General features: G+C 41.3%; 1 protein-coding gene across 4 annotated transcripts; it reads right to left on the minus strand.

The window, feature by feature from the left end:
* Window positions 1–1,868: 1,868 nt before the first annotated feature.
* On the minus strand, window positions 1,869–22,520 carry LOC106572472 (ras-related protein Rap-1A). Of its 4 annotated transcripts, XM_014146689.3 has the most exons (10): window positions 22,385–22,517; window positions 14,833–14,989; window positions 9,394–9,502; window positions 7,616–7,704; window positions 7,423–7,491; window positions 7,282–7,338; window positions 6,858–6,998; window positions 3,895–4,038; window positions 3,592–3,710; window positions 1,869–2,613 (listed from the first exon to the last, which is right to left on the minus strand). In XM_014146689.3, exons 4-9 carry the CDS (start codon window positions 7,670–7,672, stop codon window positions 3,621–3,623), a joined length of 558 nt encoding a protein of 185 aa, XP_014002164.1. In that variant the 5' UTR covers window positions 7,673–7,704; window positions 9,394–9,502; window positions 14,833–14,989; window positions 22,385–22,517; the 3' UTR covers window positions 1,869–2,613; window positions 3,592–3,620. The 4 variants fall into 4 exon arrangements, with proteins under 4 accessions (XP_014002164.1, XP_014002163.1, XP_014002165.1 ...); XM_014146688.3 differs by lacking the exon at window positions 14,833–14,989 and having other exon boundaries at window positions 22,385–22,520; XM_014146690.3 differs by lacking the exon at window positions 9,394–9,502.
* Window positions 22,521–22,633: the final 113 nt, after the last annotated feature.

Raw genomic sequence — 22,633 nt, forward strand, 5'->3', positions numbered from 1 at the left:
TAATAAATATACATAACCTTTGCAGAATAAATTCCTCTCCTTTTCTGGCTATGATGAGTTCATACTCACGAAGTAGCTACAACAAATTACTATCCGCATCTCATTTAATTGGGCCTATTAGATAAACTATTATAATTTATTTTTGCTCTATGCAGACGAAAGGGAGAGCGGTTTATAACACAGGCCTATAGTATAATTTGACAGGTGAACAGACAGTTGATCTTTCGCAATGAAGTGTGTAGGCTGCCACTGCAAGTAGTAGTTTAACATTTTTCCCAGTAGAAAATGTTTTAGAATTCACTGGCAGTGTAGTATATTTAGGTTTGGGAAAAAGTAAATGCAAAACATTACTGAATGCAAACGATCTGTTTACAGGTCCAAAACTATTTGTAGGTTGTTTTTTGCAACCTCTAAGACATTTGATCAAGTTTGCCATTACTGTTTCCTTTAGGATGTCTCAGCCTAATTCCAACACTTCAAAAGTATACAGCAAAGAAGGGCGTTATAGAGTACTACAGTATGAGTCAAAATACCTGTAAAACCTAGCGGTCAAACAAGGGAAATGGTTCCAATTGTTTTTCCACAATAGATTTTTCCAATTGGGGATTTTAGAAACACTTAAAATAAGGGCTGTGTTTCATGTAGTTTTGAAAGCCGTGTAAATCTCTCTAGGACAAGGTGCCTTTTTATCAATATATAATGGCCTGTATTTACCCCCACCCAAAATGAAATGCTAATTAGCTGCGTATGTGGCTATCATAAAGAACCACAAACACCATGAATATCTGGAAGAGACTGCCAGACAAAGGTAAGAATCTCTGGATTAACTATTTGCTAAATGTAGTAATTAATAAATTGGCTAAATTTCTTTCAATTGACAATTCTGTGGACTGTCTTGTGCACGTTTTAAATTGACAATAGCTGTTAGCAAAGGTGTCAGCTAGAGATGACGTGCAGGAGCTTGCAGTTTTGCATGTCTATGTTGAAGCTAATTAACATTTTCTAATCAGAGAAAATAGAGATGAATATATGGATAAATGTCACCTTGTTTGAGAGAGATTAACATGGTTATCAAAACATCACGCCAGGGTAAGATATCACATAACACAGCCCTTATTTGAAGTGATCCTAAAATCCCTTATGGGAAAAATGTATGGTGGAAAAATGATTGGAACCATTTTGGTTTGACTGCTAGGTTATGGGTATTATGACACCTCCATTGTGGGGCTCCATAATCACCATAAAAGGTGAATGGGTGTTTTTCAGGTGGTTATAATGCTCATTCACACAGTTTTATAACATGTCTGATTTATAACGGGAAACATGCGTATGTATAGCTTGCGCCAAGTTTATGAATCTCAATATTTGTGCGTGCGCAGTCTTCCAGAAATGACCCGTGCATACATTTATAACTTATGAGGTCTCTGGTCGTCTGCTCTCGGAAGAAATTACATGTCCTCATTGTCCAAGACAGTGTAAAAATGGATCTGAGACACTCTAGTCCCGAGACCAGACTCTACAACACTGAAAAACACAATCCATTTCACACCACACACACACCTGTTTAAACCAGTGTTTTCCAAACTCAGTCCTGGGGACCCAAACATGTGCACGTTTAGTTTTTTTGCCATAGCATTGCACAGCTGGCTGATTCAAATAATCAAAGCTTAATAATGAGTTGATTATTTGAATCAGCAACATGCACACCTTGGGGTCCCCAGGACTGAGTTTGGGAAACACTGCGTTACACACTTGTACATGTATTTTTTTTATTGAGAGAGAGCATGTTCATTTCAGATTGACCTTTTGAAGTATTCACAACTATTACTTACTATTATGTAGAGGAATAAAAAGGCATTGACAAAATATAATGAAAATGTACTAAAATTTAATCATTCATAAAAGCTGGAAAATCTTTTGTGACAGGGTAACAAGAAGCAATATTAGAGTTGTTTTTTAGTACAATATATTTTCAGCCTCAAGACAAACAAATTAAGTCTCTTCATTTCCCCCATTCTATAAAATATACATTTTCCACAGCTTCATTATGCAAAAAAGTAATTAGAATATGTTATGGGAAATATGAAAGCCTTACAGCTTCCCATAAAACAAAGTCACTTAGGAAATATGTTATTTGATGAATACAAGTACTTAAAAGTAGAAGGAGAAAGAAAACATATGGACATTGATGTATTACTGTTGACACAATTAGTGCAGAAGGGTATGGTAATGAAAAAGGCCAACATTTCCCATGATTTATTTTGCAAACGTATCATTTGAAATGTGCCAATGATCTGACAATATTTGCAATCAAAACAACCTAATTCCCCAAATCCGCATGGTGGTCTCTTCTTTTAAACTGTAATTTCCAAAACAGGTGAAAGGCAAAACTCTTCATCACAAGGCTGACCCAATGACAAATTTAAAAAGAAAGAAAAAGGTCTGTAACCATTAAGAAGCAGAGAAGAGTATCCAAGAAGAATAATCCTCCATTATTAGAGTGGGGAGGAAGAGAATTACATGTCTGCCTTTGTCAAACTTCTCCAAACGTTGTTGAAAGGTCTTGGAATGCTGGCACCTTCCAACTGGGTAACAGTTGTGTAATTCAGTTTCCTACAGGTAATAGAGAGAAGAATGGTAGTCCAGAGGTGCTTTTATTTACCCACCCTTACGTTTTTATTTGGACAGTGATGCTAAAACTTAGAATTTCTGCTCCATACTCCAGTATTTTGGATTTGAGAAAATGTTTTATGTGGCGACAATACAGAATGTCACCTTTTATTTGCAGGTTAGCGTTTTGTGTCATGAAATTCACTTAGTGTATTAAATAGTCAAAAGTTCAGTATTTGGTCCCATATTCCTAACACGCAATGACTACATCAAGCTTGTGACTTTACAAACTTGTTGGATGCATTTGCAGTTTGTTTTGGTTGTGTTTCAGATTATGTTGTGCCCAATAGAAATGAATGGTAAATAATGTATTGTCATCTTGAGTCAATGTAAATAAGAATGTTTCTGAACACTTTACATTAATGTGGCTGCATTGCTACCATGATTACAGATAATCATGAATTAATTGTGAATAATGACGAGTGAGAAAATTAGAGGCATAAATATCATACCCTCCCAAAAATGAGTCACAAGCTTGATGTAGTCATTACGTGCTAGAAATATGGGCCCAAATACTGAACTTTTTACTAAATGTAATACACTAAGTGAATTCGTCCAAATACTTGACACTTTCAAATGGGGGGACTAGAAACAAAGTGCATTCATTTCAGAACTGCAAAACAGATATGAAAATACCCTCAAATAAACAGGTGACATTCTTAATGTCGCCTAATAAAACATTTGACCTCAAATCCGAAATTCTGGAGTATAGAGCCATATTAAAGGTTTTAGCTTCACTGTCCAAATGAATACGTAGGGGAGAGTACACTCCATGTGTAAGCAATTGCACATGGAATGCGTGACTATGAAGAACGTGAGACAGGTTATTCTGATAGAAAGCAATAATATTCAGTGCAAGTACATACTCATGGGATTATGATCAAATTAAAAAAAACAATACATATCGGTTCTGGATCTCACCTGGCTCAGAGCTGCTGCAAGTAAGAACTTTAGAGCAGTGTGCAATTTGACTTCTTCTTTGCTTTCTTCTTTTCTATCGGCGTTTTCCTATTGATCTGTCTGACCAGGTCATAGAAAATCTAAATGGGTGCAAAGGAGCTGGTAGTTAGAGATGCATTAACTAACGCTGTCATAGGCTCCAGATAATCACACTTGTTTACTTGACAATAATTACTTTTTTGTTGTTGCAATTCCTTTCAACTAAGAGATATAAAACACATGAATTCAGTCCAGGTGACTGGAAGTGAAAGCAGTGGGAGTTACCTCATTAACGTTGATCTTTGATTTAGCGGAGGACTCTAGAAAGGCACAGTTGTTCCACTGTCTGGCCAGGTTCTGTCCCTGCTCTTTGCCCACCACACGCTCATCCTCCAGGTCACACTTGTTGCCTACCAGGATCATGGGGACCTGATACAAAATAGAGAGAAATAGAGGGAAGATGTTGACAGTTCTTTACTCATTCTTTTCAACAAAAAAAATATACGCCATATCAGTCTCTATGATGTGACAATGAATCCATCATGTACAAACTCTGCATGAGGCAGAAATAAGAGCATGGCCGAAACTGGCAAACATCAGCCATGACATTTCTATCTCAAAGCCACCATCTTCTCTGACATGCTCCCCCAATGTCTGTACAGGATTCCTTCTTCTCACTGTCATTTAGGTTTGCAACACTGAGGCATGCATGAGAGCATCAGCTGTTCCGGACGACTGTGTGATCACGCGCTCCGTAGCCGACGTGAGTAAGACCTTTAAACAGGTCAACATTCACAAGGCTACGTGGCCAGACGGATTACCAGGACGTGTGCTCCGGGCATGTGCTGACCAACTGGCAGGTGTCTTCACTGACATTTTCAACATGTCCCTGATTGAGTCTAACACCAACATGTTGTTTCAAGCAGATCACCATAGTCCCTGTGCCCAAGAACACGAAGGCAACCTGCCTAAATGACTACAGACCCGTAGCACTCATGTCCGTAGCCATGAAGTGCTTTGAAAGGCTGGTAATGGCTCACATCAACAACATTATCCCAGAAACCCTAGACCCACTCCAATTTGCATCCTGCCCAAACAGAGCCACACTGCCCTTTCCCACCTGGACAACAGGAACACCTATGTGAGAATGCTATTCATTGACTACAGCTCAGCGTTCAACACCATAGTGCCCTCAAAACTCATCACTAAGCTAAGGATCCTGGGACTAAACACCTCCCTCTGCAACTGGATCCTGGACTTCCCGACGGGCCGCCCCCAGGTGATGAGGGTAGGTAGCAACATCTGCCACGCTGATCCTCAACACTGGAGCCCCCCAGGGGTGCGTGCTCAGTCCCCTCCTGTACTCCCTGTTCACCCACGACTGCATGGCCAGGCACAACTCCAACACCATCATTACGTTTGGAGACGACACAACAGTGGTAGGCCTGATTACCAACAACGATAAGACAGCCTATAGGGAGGAGGTCAGAGACCTGGCCGGGTGGTGCCAGAATAACAACCTATCCCTCAACGTAACCAAGACTAAGGAAATGATTGTGGACTACAGGAAAAGGAAGATCGAGCACACACCCATTCTCATCAACGGGGCTGTAGTGGAGCAGGTTGAGAGCTTCAAGTTCCTTGGTGTCCACATCAACAACAAACTAGAATGGTCCAAGCACACCCAGACAGCCGTGAAGAGGGCACGACAAAGCCTATTCCACCACAGGAAACTAAAAAGATTTGGCATGGGTCCTGAGATCCGCAAAAGGTTCTACAGCTGCAACATCGAGAGCATCCTGACTGGTTGCATCACTGCCTGGTACGGCAATTGCGACCGCAAGGCACTACAGAGGGTGGTGCGTACGGCCCAGTACATCACTGGGGCTAAGCTGCCTGCCATCCAGGACCTCTACACCAGGCGGTGTCAGAGGAAGGCCCTAAAAATTGTCAAAGACCCCAGCCACCCCAGTCATAGACTGTTCTCTCTACTACCGCATGGCAAGCGGTACCAGAGTGCCAAGTCTAGGACAAAAAGGCTTCTCAACAGTTTTTACCCCCAAGCCATAAGACTCCTGAACAGGTAATCAAATGGCTACCCAGACTATTTGCACTGTGTGCCCCCCCCCCCCAACCCCTCTTACGCTGCTGCTACTCTCTGTTTATCATATATGCATAGTCACTTTAACCATATCTACATACTACCTCAATCAGCATAATTCCACATAATTCCACTTTGACATTATGGGGTATTATGTGTAGGCCAGTGACACAATCTCAATTTAATCAGGCTGTAACAACAAAATGTGGGGAAAAAGTAAACGGGTGTGAATACTTTATGAAGGCACTTTAGAACATAACTACATACAAATCATAGTGATCGTAACAGCTGTAATAAATGCATTGACAACAAGGCCTAAGTGTTGGAAGCACATCAACGACAGTGACGGAGCCCTGAATAGCTACAACATCCTCCCAGGCTGACTACACCAATGAGGAGACGGGAGAGGCAGGACTTGCAGCGCGATCTGCGTCACAAATAGAACTGACTTCTATGACGTGGTTATACCCACGTTGTAAAATAAATGTAGAAGTCTATATTATTAAATTATTGCACCCACACTGCTCGCACGCACCAACGAGCATCTGCGTTGCCAAGGGCTAAAATAGAAGTCAGTTCTATTTGTGACACAGATCGCGCTCCAAGTCCTGCCTCTCCCATCTCCTCATTGGTTTATAGAAGCAGGTACCCACGTGCCATCTCCTCATTGGTTGTACCCACGTGGGTGACTGAAAGACGAACGAGGTCAGTGGCGGTAATGCACCTAATTTATGAAAGTTGCCAATCGCAATATAAAGTCAAGAGAAGAAAAAGCCTAGAAGGAGGAGAGATGACTAGAAACAATTCGGTTGACCGTTTTATGTCTGGATTAATTGTCGGAGTAGAGGACCTTGTGCATTTCTGGTAAAATAACAACTCAATTTTTCCCCATACTCCCCCAGGACAAATTAGCTAGCAAGTGCAAGCTAGCTAAATTGCCATAAATGTTTCATGCTTTTCGACCTGTCCCCAAATTAATGTAATTGGTTCAGAGTTTGTTTTGATATTTTAACCTGCGTGTCATGATTGCGTTTGGTGTGGGGGGACAATATACATTTATGCACAATGGAGCACACGCGCAGCCGGTTTGGGTCACATCCTCAGTGTCAACAACAGTGACTGAGCCCTGAATAGCTACAATACTCACATCCTCAGTGTCCTTTACTCTCAGGATCTGTTCCCTCAGGTCCTGTAGGTCGTTAAACGTGGACTGTGCAGTGATGGAGTATACAAGAGCGAAGCCTTGACCGTTCTTCATGTACAGGTCCCTCATTGCTGTGAACTGCTCCTGTGAAACAGCAGACAAAAGACTCCATGACATACTGGTCATATTTACTGCAGTCATACAATCTGTTACCACGGCTAACGTTTATTTCCGTCATACAATCTGATACCACGGCTAACGTTTACTTCCGTCATACAATCTGTTACCACGGCTAACGTTTACTTCCGTCATACAATCTGTTACCACGGCTAACGTTTACTTCCGTCATACAATCTGTTACCACGGCTAACGTTTACTTCCGTCATACAATCTGTTACCACGGCTAACGTGGACATGTTCTACTTACTGTTCCAGCTGTGTCAAGGATTTCAAGCATACATTGCTGCCCGTCCACTTCAACTTGCTGTGGGAGAGGAAGTAAAGTTTAGTACCATTTTGACACCCGAGTGGTGGCAATGGAGCTCTTAGTAACTTTAGGGCAGCATACCTTTCTGTAGGAGTCTTCTATTGTGGGGTCATATTTTTCCACAAATATACCTTGTACAAATTGGACTGTCTGGAAGAGAATAAGCAAGGAAAGAAGAACATAAATAGTGATATCAATTCTCAAAAGCAAATTCCCACTCAAATCACTTACGCCCAGAATGCCTCAATAGAAACCTAGGCAAGGCACTACTCACCAGTGCAGATTTGCCGACACCTCCGGAGCCTAACACCACTAGCTTGTATTCACGCATGGTGGGGTTACTTCACTAGACAGCACAAAAGTCTGCAAGAGGAGAGACAAGAGAGAGAGAGCATTGGTTAGGCCTACTTACGTCACTATTTATATACATTTAACACATTGCCAGCCACAGATGAGAACCCAATAATGTCTTTCAGCTTTCATCAGATCTAGATGTAACATTTTGCAGTTGTTTATTCCCCTCAGCTTGCCCATTATCTAACTACTCATACATAGCTCAGCCTGAACATAACTGTCCGCTTGTGGTGTCCCTTTGACAACTCCTCTCCCTCTGCCAAAAAAAGAATCCCTCCATCCCACCCACTACCCAGGGACATCAGCTGACATGACGAGGCCATGTTCCCTTTTCAAAAGAAGGAAACAAATAGATAAGAGCCAAAATAACCCAGAGATTTGTTCCACCCTCGGGATTATGCACTACATCTTTAACACTTGAGTAAGTGACAGTGAGCTGATGCTAATTGTCACACAGCTCAGTCTCTATGGAGTTGGTGGGTAATAGCAGCAGTACCACAAATAGCTTAATCTCATTAGCATGCTTAGGAGCAGGCCGTGTGGGGCGAGGAGTCGCCACCTCCATCAGCTTGGCACAGTGATAAGTAGGGCTTGTAAAATTAGCACAACATTATAAAACTCTTAAACCAGTCAGGCATTTATGACTTGAAGTCATAAACCTATTCAATTCGCATTTCCTGTTCTGCCTTGGAGCCAGCCATGGAAATGTGAGGCACCTGCCAAGAAAGACACTTCTCCCCCAGAATATTATTCCCACGAAACCTATTTTTGTTTTGTCTGCATTGTGCTTATTCCATTGGGGACCATATTGGAAACAACGTGTTTAACATGCATCTTTTCCACCAATAAATCCACATGTCTTATGTCAAATAGGAATAACCACCAGACAATGGCAAAAGCTACTCCATGAGAAAACGTTGGTTTTATGTGCAGAGAAACAATCCTAACCCACTACGCAAATCTAACAAATTGCAAAGGACAGCAGCACCACAAGCCTACAATGGACAGATGGGCAGTATGAGGGATGTTACAAAGGTCCATTCAATCCTCAGGCCATTGCAATACACCCCCCTCTGTGAAAATGTTGTGCACATAGAAAACAGAACAGAGATTAGAGTAAGAGAATGATCATTGATGTAAAATAATGACCAGACCAAGAAAGGCAGCGTGTTTGATTCCGATATCAGCTCCAATCTAGAAGCATACTTAGAACCCACTGACGCAGTAAGAATGCTAAACAAAGTGTCTGCCAAAAACGTTTCAAAAAGGCATTTCATTTATATCTGATGTGGCCACAGCCTTTAGTAGCCTCTTTCTGAGTAGAGATAACACATCTGGAGTAGCACTTTAGCAAATAAATGCTTGTAGAACTTCACATGGTCAATCCCAATCTTAGAATTCCTGCAAAGCACAGCTGATATGGAGAGTGTTTCCATGTTGACAGGATGTTGGCACATCCACCATGCCCACTGGCAGTGAGAACACTAGCCTCTTGATATCTTGCAAGTCATTGAGGGTTCAGATCCAGTTAACACAGTACACAGCGGTTAACTGGACTGAAAAAAAGTTGTCTAGCTACAGGTTGTTGTTCTAACGCTATGTGAGTTGATCATTCCCAAGCAGCATATAGCCTAATAGCATAGTATCTGCACAAACAAATATTCCAGCAAAAACACCCACTTTAAGGACATAACCTACCGTGTACAAGGCTGGAAACGACAACTCCCCACTACATCTGGTGAGGGAAGGCTAGCAGTTCCCAGGACACACAGGTGTGGAGGCTGTGGTGGGAGCCAAAGGATTTAGGCTATGCCAGAGAATCCCCACAAAGATATGAAAAAGACAGAAGAAATATATAAGTTGCAGTTCACTTTTTGAAAATAATCTTAGGCCTGCACTTTGAGGGAGTGGGAAACATTTAGTCAAACGGTAGGCGTACATTAGGTCATATAATCTACTCATCACCATCAATATGGTCTCAAAATCATCACTTAACTTGAAAAAGGGCTAAATGATAAGAAAACCAGAAGAAACCCATGCAGAATGTCCCAATGAAAGGGCAACATAAGGTTATCTGTGTTTACTCCGATTTCTGTTCAAAATTGAGGTGCAATTTACTGCATAAAAGCTGACTGGCTTATCAGTCAGACAGCCAAATCATTCCTGGCTTCTTTCAGACAGAGAGTTTCTGGCTGATTATAAAACATTTGCTACTTTAAACATGTCAGAGTTCTCTAAATTTAGAGAATTATTTTATCTATGGATAACACATATTTTTTACAATCTTAAATGCATACAAAAGGGGCACCTGATGGAAATGTGGTTAATTATTTGCTTTTATTGCACATGGGTGTTCTGAATGGCATGTCGTGCATCAAATCATAATTCTCAAAAGACAATACTAGCCACCCTTGCTATTTTCATACACTACTTTGCCAGAAAGTATGTGGACACCTGCTCGTCGAACATCTCATTCCAAAATCATGAGCATTAATATGGCGTTGGTCCCCCCCTTTGCTGCTTTAACAGCTTCTAGTCATCTGGGAAGGCTTTCCACTAGATGTTGGAACATTGCTGCAGGGACTTGCTTCCATTCAGCCAAGAGCATTAGGGAGGTCGGGCACTGATGTTGGGCGATTAGGCCTGGCTCGCAGTCAGCATTTCAATTCATCCCAAAGGTGTTCAATGGGGTTGAGGTCAGCGCTCGGTGCAGGCCAGTCAAGTTCTTCCAGACCGATTTCGTCAAACCATTTCTGTATGGACCTCGCTTTGTGCACAGGAGCATGGTCATGCTGAAACAGGAAAGGGCCTTCACCAAACTGTTGCCATAAAGTTGGAAGCACAGAATCGTCTCGAATGCCATTGTATGCTGTAGCATTGAGATTTCCCTTCACTGGAACTAAGAGGCCTAGCCCAAACCATGAAAAATAGCCCCAAACCATTATTCCTCCTCCACCAAACTTTACAGTTGGTACTAGACATTGGGGCAGCTAGCGTTCTCCTGGCAACCGCCAAACCCAGATTTGTCCGTTGGACTACCAGAGGGTGAATCATCACTCCAGAGAACGCGTTTCCACTGCTCCAGAGTCCAATGGCGGCGAGCTTTACACCACTCCAGCTGACGGTTGGCATTGCGCATGGTGATCTTTCCACTTGACAATAACAGCACATATAGTTAACTAGGGAAGCTCTAGCAGGCAGGCATTTGACGAACTGACTTGTTGGAAAGGTGGCATCCTATGACGGTGCCACGTTGAAAGTCACTGAGCTTAAGTTGTCCTTATGTTAGGCTATGATCTGGCTATACAATAAGGCTGTAGTCTACACTAGTTCATTTAGCAGACAAGATTTGCTTCGAATTCCATGGCATTATTTTATAGTATGAAGAACAGAATTGAACAACTGAATAAAATAGAAAGGATATTTTCTCCAAACGATCTGAAGGAGCGCACATGCGGCTATTCTGTGTTGAGCGGTTAACAAAGAAACAGGTATTCCTATATGCTTCATTTAGAGTTATGTAACTTTAGTTGTGATACAAATGTTGGGTTATAATGTTTTGATTGTCAATACATTCTATCGCTGCATGATGCGACTATTGATTTGAATAAAGTCGCATGAAAAGGCATGAGCTCAGCTTTGTTTTTTGCAGAGGCTGTACACATTTCAGCAGTCTCTCATTCACAATGTGACAAGCACTTGATAATGCCTCGAATTTCCCGGCTGCATCCCCTTTGTGTGGCCATAATGCCCCCTAAAAGAATCCATGCCTGTTGCGGCCAGTGGCCGTTGTGCCCTTGGGATAAATATAATAATTATAATTCCCTTCTCTTGGCTGCGCGGCGAAGCACCTCTCACTCACATGGCTCTTCACGTGATCAGGTCTTTATCTAAGGCTATAAGTGAAGACAGACGTCGGGGACACAACCGCGTGCGTCCTTATCCAAAATCAAACCTTTTGTCACAAGCTCCAAATACAACAAGTGTAGACCTTGTCGTACAAGCCTTTAACCAACAGTGCAGTACATGAAAGAGTTAAGAAAATATTTACCAAATAAACCAAAGTCAAAAAATAAAACAATAAAATAACAATAACGAGGCTATATACAGTGGGTACTGGTACCGAGTCAATGTGCAGGGGTACAGGTTAGTCGGTGTAATAACTGTCCACATTTACTTTGTCAGCCAACAAGACGATTAGGCCTAAAATACAGCAAAAATCTAAGTCAATCTACTATCCCCCATAGTTCAAAAGTTGACCTATTCTATTCGAGAAAGAAATATTCCAAACAGACCACTAGCATCAAAAAAACTGTTTTAAGCAATGAGCATGACGCAACTATTCAGAACATCTAGCTTAAAACGTTGATAAACTATTGGGCTATTTCCTCACATTAAGAGTGCAGCGATGCACACATGGCAGTAGGCTATAAGCGCAAATGTTCCATTAGCAGGAAGACACCATTAGCAAAAGTGACCGCAATTGCGATTATGCATGTAATGCTTTTATTATAAAGGTACATTTATATGGTGAAAATGATCTTCTCCAAACTTGAAACTCAGGCACTGCGTATGTATGCCAGTTAGGGTCTACACCCGTTGTAAAGCAGAACCTGTTAGGGCTAGGGGGCAGTATTTGCACGGCCGGATAAAAAAACGTACCCGATTTAATCTGGTTACTACTCCTGCCCAGTAACTAGAATATGCATATAATTGTTTGATTTGGATAGAAAACACCCTAAAGTTTCTAAAACTGTTTGAATGGTGTCTGTGAGTATAACAGAACTCATATGGCAGTCAAAACCCTGAGACAAATCCTGACAGGAAACTGAAATCTGATGTGTGGATATCACTTCAAACATTTGCCATTGAAACACACAGGGGCTTGTGATTCATTTAGCACTTCCTATGGCTTCCACTAGATGTCCCCAGTCTTTACAAAGTGGTTTGAGTCTCCTACTATCAAAATTGACTGAAAGAGAGGATGTTTATCTTGGTCACAGGGGATGGGCCATTACCATTGTGACGTCGGCGCACATGGGTACTCTCCCTTTTCGAAACGTTTTGAAAGACAATGCAACCGTCCCAATGGAATATTATTGAAGCCCTGGTTGAAAAAGCCCCTAAAGATTTATGTTATACAACGTTTGACATGTTTGAACGAACTTAAATATATTTTTTTTGCTCATTCCTGACGACAAGTCAGACGCACACGGTACATTTTCACTAGCCTTCGGAGCGCGCTAACACTATTGGGACATAAAGTATTAACTTTTTTGAACAAAACTACATTTGTTATGGACCTGGGATTCCTAGAAGTGCCTTCTGATAAAGATAATCAAAGGTAAGGGATTATTTACAATAGTATTTTTGATGGTTGATCGTTCCAAGATGGCTCCAACATTTATAGCCTAGACTTTTTTTCTGGGCATACCACGTCATTTATTGCAAAGTGTGATTTCCCAGTAAAGTTATTTTTAAATCTGGCAAAGAGATGGCATTCAAGACATGTTAATCTATAAGTCTTTGAATGACAATATTACATTTTAACAATGTTTTCGAATAGTCATTTTGTAAATTGTAGCGCTGATTCATCGGAAGCATTTGAGGGAAAAGATTTTCTGAACGTCATGTGCCGATGTAAAATGCTGTTTTTATATATAAATATGAACTTTATCGAACAACAAATGCATGTGTTGTGTAACATGATGTCCTAGGAGTGTCATCTGATGAAGGTTGTCAAAGGTTAGTGCTGCATTTAGCTGTGTTTTGGGTATTTGTGATGCATGCTAGTTGCTTTGAAAATGGTTGTGTGATTATTTCTGGCTGGGTACTCTGCTGACATAATATAATGTTTTGCTTTTGCTGTAAAGCCTTTTTGAAATCGGACAACGTGGTTCGATTCAGGAGAGGTGTATCTATAAAACGGTGTAAAATAGTCATATGTTTGAGAAATTGAAGTTATAGCATTTATGAGGTTTTGCATTTAGCGCGACGCGATTCCACTGGCTGTTGATTAGGGTGGGACACTGGCCCAGACAGGTTAAGTGCTACATTTTAATTAGTTATTTGGCCACTTTAGTTGTGATACAAACCTTACCAAAACATATAAGCCTATGAGCTAGGCTACATGAGGTGTGTGACTATGATTTAAAAAAGGTCGCAAAAAAAGGCATGCGCCGTTTCTTGCCTTAAACTAGCCATCATTCACAAGTGAAAGGCTAATATTGTCACCCATCAGACTATTCTTGACTTAATCTTGTCTTTACATACTAAATAATATATGTGTGAAATTTGTTTTGATTTAGAATGGACCATTATCATGCACTTGTCTGTAAACAGAAGCAGAGGGAAAAAATACATCTATACACTTAAATAGCGAATGGAGGACGCTTTCCTGTGGTTCATTTTCATGCCAGCCAGGTAAGCTATATTCGTGTGGTAAAGAAGCAATGTACTTAATAATTAGAAAAGTTGGGAAATACATATAGTAGGCCTAGTCTATAGAAAGCTGATGGGAACCTCTTTTTAAGAGGCCATCACTCTGTTTTCTCACAAAATTGCATAGCCTATAGAAATGTTGCGCAACATGAAATCTCGAAGTGTTTGAATAGATTTTTGATTTCATTTGCATTGATGTCAGAGTGATTAGAGGGACAATAGAGTGCCGAGTGCCAGGCAGTTAGCAAGTTTGGTAAGCTACTAATAACCATCAGCAGCATCAGAGCTTGGAGAAGCCTAATTACCGTGACTAAACGGACACGTGGAATTTGAACGCCATCATTACCCGTGACCGCTGGTGTGGCGGTAATACGGTCACCGTAACAGCCCAATCCATTACTGGGAGTTACAGGTTAGGTACTGTTTGGTGTAGCACAACATTTTTACCAACCTTGACAATACTAGCTTTGTTCTCGATTCTGCCAAAGATGTATCTTCTAAAATGTCAGTGTACAGTTGCAGGTGGTGCATTTGAATTTAGAAAAGGCTTTGTTACTAAAACAAAGAAATGTTTTGCTCCATTAAGTAATCAAACAATGTGTACGCCGCCATCTTCTCCATTTAAATGTTTTTCCCCCTCATTGATTGAGACAGGTGGTTCCACCCCAAAGTGCAGCATGTCATGATGACACTCACCTGTCTCGATCAATGCACTCTCCACAGAATCGGAAGAAAGCAGATGTTTCTGGTTCAGGGATACAGTATTTTCAACCCAACTTCAGTTTCCCATAAAAAAACAGAAGTAGGGACTCCGCTCAGGGATCCTTCTATGCCTGCTACGTTTGATCATAACCTATGAGAGAAGATTTGAAATAGACAAGATGGCGGCATACACATTGTTGGATTACTTCATGGAGCAAAACAATTATTGTATACTGAACAAAAATATAAACAACAAGTCACATGTTTCATAAGCTGAAATAAAATATCACAGAAATGTTCCATATGTAAAAATGTATTTCTCAATTTTTTTCGCACAAATTTGTTCACATCCCTGTTAGTGAGTATTTCTCCTTTGCCAAGATAATCCATCCACCTGACAGGTGTGCCATATCAAGAAGCTGATTAAACAACATGATAATTGCACAGCTGCACATTGTGCTGGGGACAATAAAAGGCCACTAAAATGTGCAGTTGTCATAAAAAAAAAGTGACAGACTTCTCAAGTTGAGGGAGCGCACAACTTGCAGGCTGACTGCAGGAATGTCCATCAGAGCTGTTGCCAAAAAATTGAATGTTCATTTCTCTACCATAACCCACCTCCGTCATTTTAGAGAATCTGGCAGTACGTCAAACCGGCCTCACAACCGCAGACCACATTTAACCACACCAGCCCAGGACCTCAACATCCGGCTTCTTCACCTGCAGAATGGTCTGACTCCAGCCACCCGGACAGCTGATAAAACTGTGGGTTTGCACAACCAAAGAATTTCTGCACAAACTGTCAAAGGTCTCAGGGAAGCTCATCTGTGTGCTTGTCATCCTCACCAGGGTATTGACATGACTGCAGTTCAGCATCATAACCGCCTTCAGTGGGCAAATTCTAACCGTCGATGGCCACTGGCATGCCGGAGAAGTGTGCTCTTCACAGATTAATCCCAGTTTCAACTGTAGTGGGCAGATGACAGAGTGTATGGTGTGTTGGCGAGCGGTTTGCTGATGTCAATGTTGTGAACAGAGTACCCCATGGTGGCGTTGGGGTTATGGTATGGGCAGGCAGGCATAAGCTACGGGCAACGAACACAATTTCATCAGTGTCAGTTTGAATGCACAGAGATACCGTGACTAGATCCTAAGGCTCATTATCATGCAAATGCCTCCACCACAATCACCTCATGTTTCAGCATGACAATGCACAGCCCCATGATCTGAACAATTCCTGGGAACTGAAAATGTCCTAGTTCTAACCAGACATGTCACCCATTGAGCATGTTTAGGATGCTCTGGATCGACATGTACGACAGCGTGTTCCAGTTCCCGCTAATATCCAGCAACTTCTCACAGCCATTGAAGAGGAGTGGGACAACATTCCACAGGCCAAACTCAGCCTGATCAACTCTATGCGAAGGAGATGTGTCGTGCTGCATGAGGAATATGGTGGTCACACCAGATACTGACTGGTTTTCTGATCCACACCCCTATCTTTTTTTGTAAAGGTTTCTGTGACTAACAGATGCATATCTGTATTCCCAGTGATGTGAAATCCATAGATTAGGGCCTAATGAATTCATTTCAATTGACTGATTTACTAGTGATGCACAGATATTTCCTTGCAAAAAAAATAAATAAACTATACCGACATAAAAAAGTTTGCGGCCTTTTAAGCATTCTAGTACAGTTAAATAGTTACACGGATGCAGCGGTCTAAGGCAATGCATCTCAGTGCAAGAGGTGTCACTACAGTCCCTGGTTCAAATCCAGGCTGTATCAAATCCGGCTGTGATTGGGAGTCCCATAGGGTGGCACACAATTGGCCCAGTGTCTCCGGGTTTGGCCGGGGTAGGCCGTCATTGTAAATAAGAATTTGTTCTTAACTGACTTGCCTAGTTAAATAAAGGTTACACACACCACACTGACCAAAAAGTTATATTGTTGGCATTTACATATGTCCCCATTACCAGTAAAACATAATCAAAACCTATTTCTTTCACTTCCTTGCTGTTTCGTTGTTCATTTGTTCAGCTGTTTCATTCTCAACCAGGATTTCTATGGAACGCCGTCTGGGTCTTCACGTGTCAAAAAAATATACTATTTAACGTGTCAAATAAGCGTGTTGACCAATCAGAACCTGAATGACTGCACGTCACATAATAATTTAACGCGTTCATACATTTTTTACATAGTTATTACACATTGATTACACTATCAATCGTATTTCATATGTCCCAACGATTCGTCAATAGGTATGCTATGATGCTCGTAAAGTTGTTGCCCGCACCTACAGTGCTGGTCATAAAAATAAAATAAAAAGCTAGCTAGCTCATGGATTTAAACAATGTTCTTCCCCAACAACATAGCAAAATGACAATCTGTTGGGGAAGCTATAGTTAGCTAGGTGTCATCTAAAATAACCCTAATTTATAAAATACACTTTTATTTGATTAATGGTGGTTGGACCCATCTATGTGAAGCTAGCTACAATAAGGATTAGCCATAATAGTGGACTTTACGGTTAGTCTTTAAAATAAAAGTATGGCATAATTCTATTTGTAGTCATTTGCATCATTGTCAATGACACTTTTATTTTGAAGGCAAACTCCACTATTGTGTCTAAACCTTATTGTGGCTAGCTTCACAACACAACTCGGTCCAGCCTCACTAGCCAGATGAAGCTAGCTGGCTGCTTATAACGTTAGCTTTGGCCAACAGGGTTAAGTAGCTGGCTAGCTATTTATTTTCATGCACTGAAGTTCAATTTCAATAGGTGAACAACAAGTGGCAACCTAGCTAATACTCTCTCACAAGGATTCCTAAATCATTGCTAAGAATAATGAAAACGACTGCAGTTTTTACTGGTCATTGTTTTCAGGCTGGTTGTATTGGTGCTAGGTACCAAGCTAAAGCTAGCTACCCCAGAAGTTACGGTCAAACAAATGATGCGTTATTACCAACGCGGTATTGTAAACATCGTTCGTGGCTGGTGTTTGCTTGTTTACTGACTTTTTTGTACAGCTTTGAAAGTGCTACTGTATCATTTTTGACACGCAAAGACCCAAACGGCGTTCCATAGTATGCATGTTGTGAAGCTAATAGCAGTGACGCTATTACTGTGTAACTCCGTTAGAGCAACATCGGAAAAATAGCGCACTTTGTAGTGTTAACCGGTGCTCGAAAAGCGCAAACTTTTACCTTCGTTATATAGGTATGCATGTCAGCCTTGACATCGGTTTTGCACATCGGGCGTTAAACTCCACAGCCATCGGCCAATACCGATGTTGGCATTTTTAGCTAATATCGTCCGATTCCGATACGTTCACTGATATAATCGTGCATCCCTAAACTCTTTGAAATTGTTGCATTTATATTTTTGTTCAGTGTAATAACGGAGCATTTTCTAAATTCAAAATGCACCACCTGCAACTGGAAAAGATGTTTGGCCGAATCGAGACGAAGATTGCATCACCAAGTTAAATGGATAATTCCACCCCAAAACACATTCCTATGATTAACAGTGTTAAATAAGTAATATGTGAACACAATATTTTTTGTGAACAAATGTTATAAGTTTAGTAGCAGCATGTGAAAATTGTGGAAATCTGTTGCAGCTCATGTCAACTACTAAACCCACAAAGCTCTCTCTGGGTTGGCTGGCTAGCTAGGTAGCAAACTTAACTACACACAACAATACCAGTTAATATCTGCATATGAAGTAGCTAGCTAGCTGTAAAAATCACCTAAACAAACTGCACTATCAATTTAGGAGTCTCTCTCACCCAGAGTGCAGAGTACGCTGTTATGGCAACAACGGCCAGTTCCCACAGACACACAGGGCGCATTGCAAGATGTTACTTGAAGGAGAAACTGTGTTGAATAATTTGCTACACTGTTTAGCCTGTTAGGGCTAGGGGGCAGTATTGACACGGCTGGATAAAAAACGTACCCGATTTAATCTGGTTACTACTCCTGCCCAATAACTAGAATATGCATATAATTATTGGCTTTTGGATAGAAAACACCCTAAAGTTTCTAAAACTGTTTGAATGGTGTCTGTGAGTATAACAGAACTCATATGGCAGGCAAAAACCTGAGAAGATTTCATGCAGGAAGTGGCCTGTCTGACAAGGTGTCGTTCTTCTTGCCTCTGTTTATTGAAGACTGAGGATCTCTGCTATAACGTGACACTTCCTACGGCTCCCATAGGCTCTCAGAAGGCGGCAAAAAGCTGAATCGTGGCTTTGCAGGCTCTGGCTGAAAAAAAGTAGCGCGTTTGGGTAGTGGCTGGTTACAGTACTGTGAGACTCAGGCGCGTGCCCGCGTCGACCGAATGCTTTGTTTTCTTTCCTCTGTTTACCTAAACGCAGATTCCCGGTCGGAATATTATCGCTTTTTTACGAGAAAAATGGCATAAAAATTGATTTTAAACAGCGGTTGACATGTTTCGAAGTACGGTAATGGAATATTTAGACATTTTTTGTCACGAATTGCGCCATGCTCGTGACCCTTATTTACACTTCGGATAGTGTCTTGAACGCACGAACAAAACGCCGCTATTTGGATATAACGATTGATTATTTTGGACCAAACCAACATTTGTTATTGAAGTAGCAGTCCTGGGAGTGCATTCTGATGAAGAACATCCAAGGTAATCAAACTTTTGTAATAGTAAATCTGACTTTGGTCAGGGCTAAACTTGGTGGGTGTCTAAATAGCTAGCCGTGATGGCTGGGCTATCTACTGAGAATATTGCAAAATGTGCTTTCACCGAAAAGCTATTTTAAAATCGGACACCTCGATTGTACAAAGGAGTTCTGTATCTATAATTCTTAAAATAATTATGTTTTTTGTGAACGTTTATCGTGAGTAATTTAGTAAATTCACCGGAGGTATGCTAGTTCTGAACGTCACATGCTAATGTAAAAAGCTGGTTTTTGATATAAATATGAACTTGATTGAACAAAACATGCATGTATTGTGTAACATAATGTCCTAGGTGTGTCATCTGATGAAGATCATCAAAGGTTAGTGCTGCATTTAGCTGTCTTCTGGGTTTTTGTGACATTATATGCTAGCTTGAAAAATGGGTGTCTGATTATTTCTGGCTGGGTACTCTGCTGACATAATCTAATGTTTTGCTTTCGTTGTAAAGCCTTTTTGAAATCGGACAGTGTGGTTAGATTAACGAGAGTCTTGTCTTTAAAATGGTGTAAAATAGTCATATGTTTGAGAAATTGAAGTAATAGCATTTCTGAGGTATTTGAAAATCGCGCCACGGGATTACACTGGCTGTTGCGTAGGTGGGACGATTTCGTCCCGCCTAGCCCAGAGAGGTTAGACTGAGCACATCTAAGCGAAATATATACATTATCGTCATGACGATATAGGTGGATGGATGTGTTCTAGACAAGTAAGCCAATAGCATTTATTGGCTGATTTGGTGATCTGAAAAGCAGGTAACTGTATTAAAAGCGTTATTAAAATGTGATAGTGTGTTATCCCCTATCTCCAGTGACGAGAACTAGCCTAAAGGCCGGCAGATAGTAATATTGATGGCTTGTACCTAAAAAAAAACATTCTCCATTCAGGTTGCTAAGGCGTCAATTTCATCCTTAAGTAGATTTAATGGCGAGAAGGAGAGGGGGGGGGAAAATAGGAAAATATGCATACTTTCTTTTTGAAACACAATTTTCCACCGCCATGCTAGTGGCTAATGCTACTTACTGATGTTGCGCCCTGCATTCAGCCAGGGGTAAACAGACTGCTGCAACCTGATTGGCTGAACGCAATACACAACATCCAGGACTAGCATTCCTAGGCATTAGCCACTTTTGCATGTGGTGGAAAATGGTGTTTCATAAAGAGCACAAATTGTCCCTGTTTTTTTTTTCTCACCTTCTCACCATTAACTATAGTTAAAGAGGAAATTGATGCCTTTGCAGCATGAATAGAGAATGTTTTAGATACGAACCCGTCCACGGGGGATATTACCGGCTGCATCCATTGCGTTTTGATGGAAACAACTCAATATCGCCCTCCGCTGGCCTTTGGGCTAGACGAGAACCATGGATACTGAATAAAAATATAAAACAACAATTTTACTTAGTTACAGTTTATATAAGGAAATTAGTCAATTGAAATTAATTCATTAGGTCCTATTCTATGGATTTCACATGACTGGGCAGGGGCGCAGCCATGGGTGGGCATAGGCCCACCCACTGGAGAGCCAGGCCCTGCCAATCCGAATTAGTTTTCCCTACAAAAAGGGTTTTATTACAGACAGAAATACTCCTCAGTTTCATCAGCTATCCGGCTGGCTGGTCTCAAGACGATCCCCGCAGGTGAAGAAGCCGGATGTGGAGGTCCTGGGCTGGCTTGGTTACACTGGGTCTGCAGTTGTGAGGCCGGTGGGTCGTACTGCCAAATTCTCTAAAACGACGTTGGAGGTGGCTTATGGCAAGAGCTCTGGTGGACACTCCTGCAATCAGCATGCCAATTGCACGCTCCCTCTAAACTTGAGACATCATTGGAATTGTGTCTCAAGTTGAGGGTGTGACAAAACTGCACATTTTAGAGAGTGGCCTTTTATTGTCCCCAGTACAAGGTGCAACTGTGTAATGATCATGCTGTTTGATCAGCTTCTTGATATGCCACACCTGTCAGATGGATGGATTATCTTGGCAAAGGAGAAATGCTCACTAACAAATTTGGGCACACCATTTGAGAGAAAGCTTTTTGTGCGTATGGAACATTCCTGGGATATTTTATTTCATCTCAAGAAACATGGATCAAACACTTCACATGTTGTGTTTATTTTTGTTAAGAATATATAAGACAAGTTCCTACACGATTTCACAAACAGACCACTTACAAGTTAAATCATGGAGATAATTGTTTTACCCACTGAACATAGGCTTTCATCAAATTGATTGTATTTCTGGGGTGGATTATTCCTTTACTCTGTATCACACCAAACAGTACTTAACGTGTAACTCCCAGTATTGGATACCATTTTTTTTTGTTAAATCGCATTATCTGGTGTAACAATCTGTATCTAACTTAGCCAGCCAAGTTACTATTTAGTTTGCTGGCGAAGTTGCCTACCTAGCTATTTAGCTAAGCTAACCCCTACGTTTTCCATCCTGGACCGATTTAAAGTTACAGCTAGCTAACAGTCCACGATCTAGGTGAGCCAACCAGGTAGTGGCTAACTTGTTAAATGGTATGTCCATCAATTGCCAATTAGCCAAAATAGCTAGTTAAATAAGGCGAACTAGCTACAGCCAACTCCCTTCGGCTTGTTATGCTAGCTGCTGTAACTAACTGCTTTAGCTAACTTAGCTGCTTTAGCTCGCTAACGTTAGCCTCCCTTCCATCCGGCCTAGGCTTTCGCTGTTACTAGCGAGCAACTACCATAGTTAGCTGTCCTACTTTGCCATCTGACACATTTCTAACATTTTCACTGACCTATATCTATATTGGAGTATTGATTAGCCCAAAATGGTTGTTATGACCAGATATAATCGTTACTCACCGTGTTTTGGTCTCCCCGCCGACTCGCTGGAGCTGCTGACTTCAATGAATCTAGGTCGAAAATATACTTCAACCAAGACTTCAATGAACCTCGTTCGGCACTGCAAACGTCACTCCCTAACAAACGTCACTCCCTAGCTAACCTCTCAAACCATACATGGCAACGGACGGTCCACACTACTGTAGTTTCGAGGCGACCTGGGTATTCACAATGTTGTAGTCCAGACATAAAACCATATGGATCATCTGA

Source organism: Salmo salar, chromosome 15 (assembly GCF_965601325.2).
Source record: "Salmo salar chromosome 15, fSalSal1, whole genome shotgun sequence".
Lineage (NCBI taxonomy): Eukaryota > Metazoa > Chordata > Actinopteri > Salmoniformes > Salmonidae > Salmo > Salmo salar.

What these genes read in the sequence shown, in the direction of transcription:
- LOC106572472 (XM_014146688.3), bottom strand. Translation starts at nt 7,672, where the DNA reads ATGCGTGAATACAAGCTAGTGGTGTTAGGCTCCGGAGGTGTCGGCAAA. An exon ending in GTGTCGGCAAATCTGCACTG is followed by an intron (nt 7,492 to 7,615) that starts GTGAGTAGTGCC and finishes ATTCTCTTCCAG; the next exon opens with ACAGTCCAATTTGTACAAGG. An exon ending in TCCTTGACACAGCTGGAACA is followed by an intron (nt 6,999 to 7,281) that starts GTAAGTAGAACA and finishes GCTGTTTCACAG; the next exon opens with GAGCAGTTCACAGCAATGAG.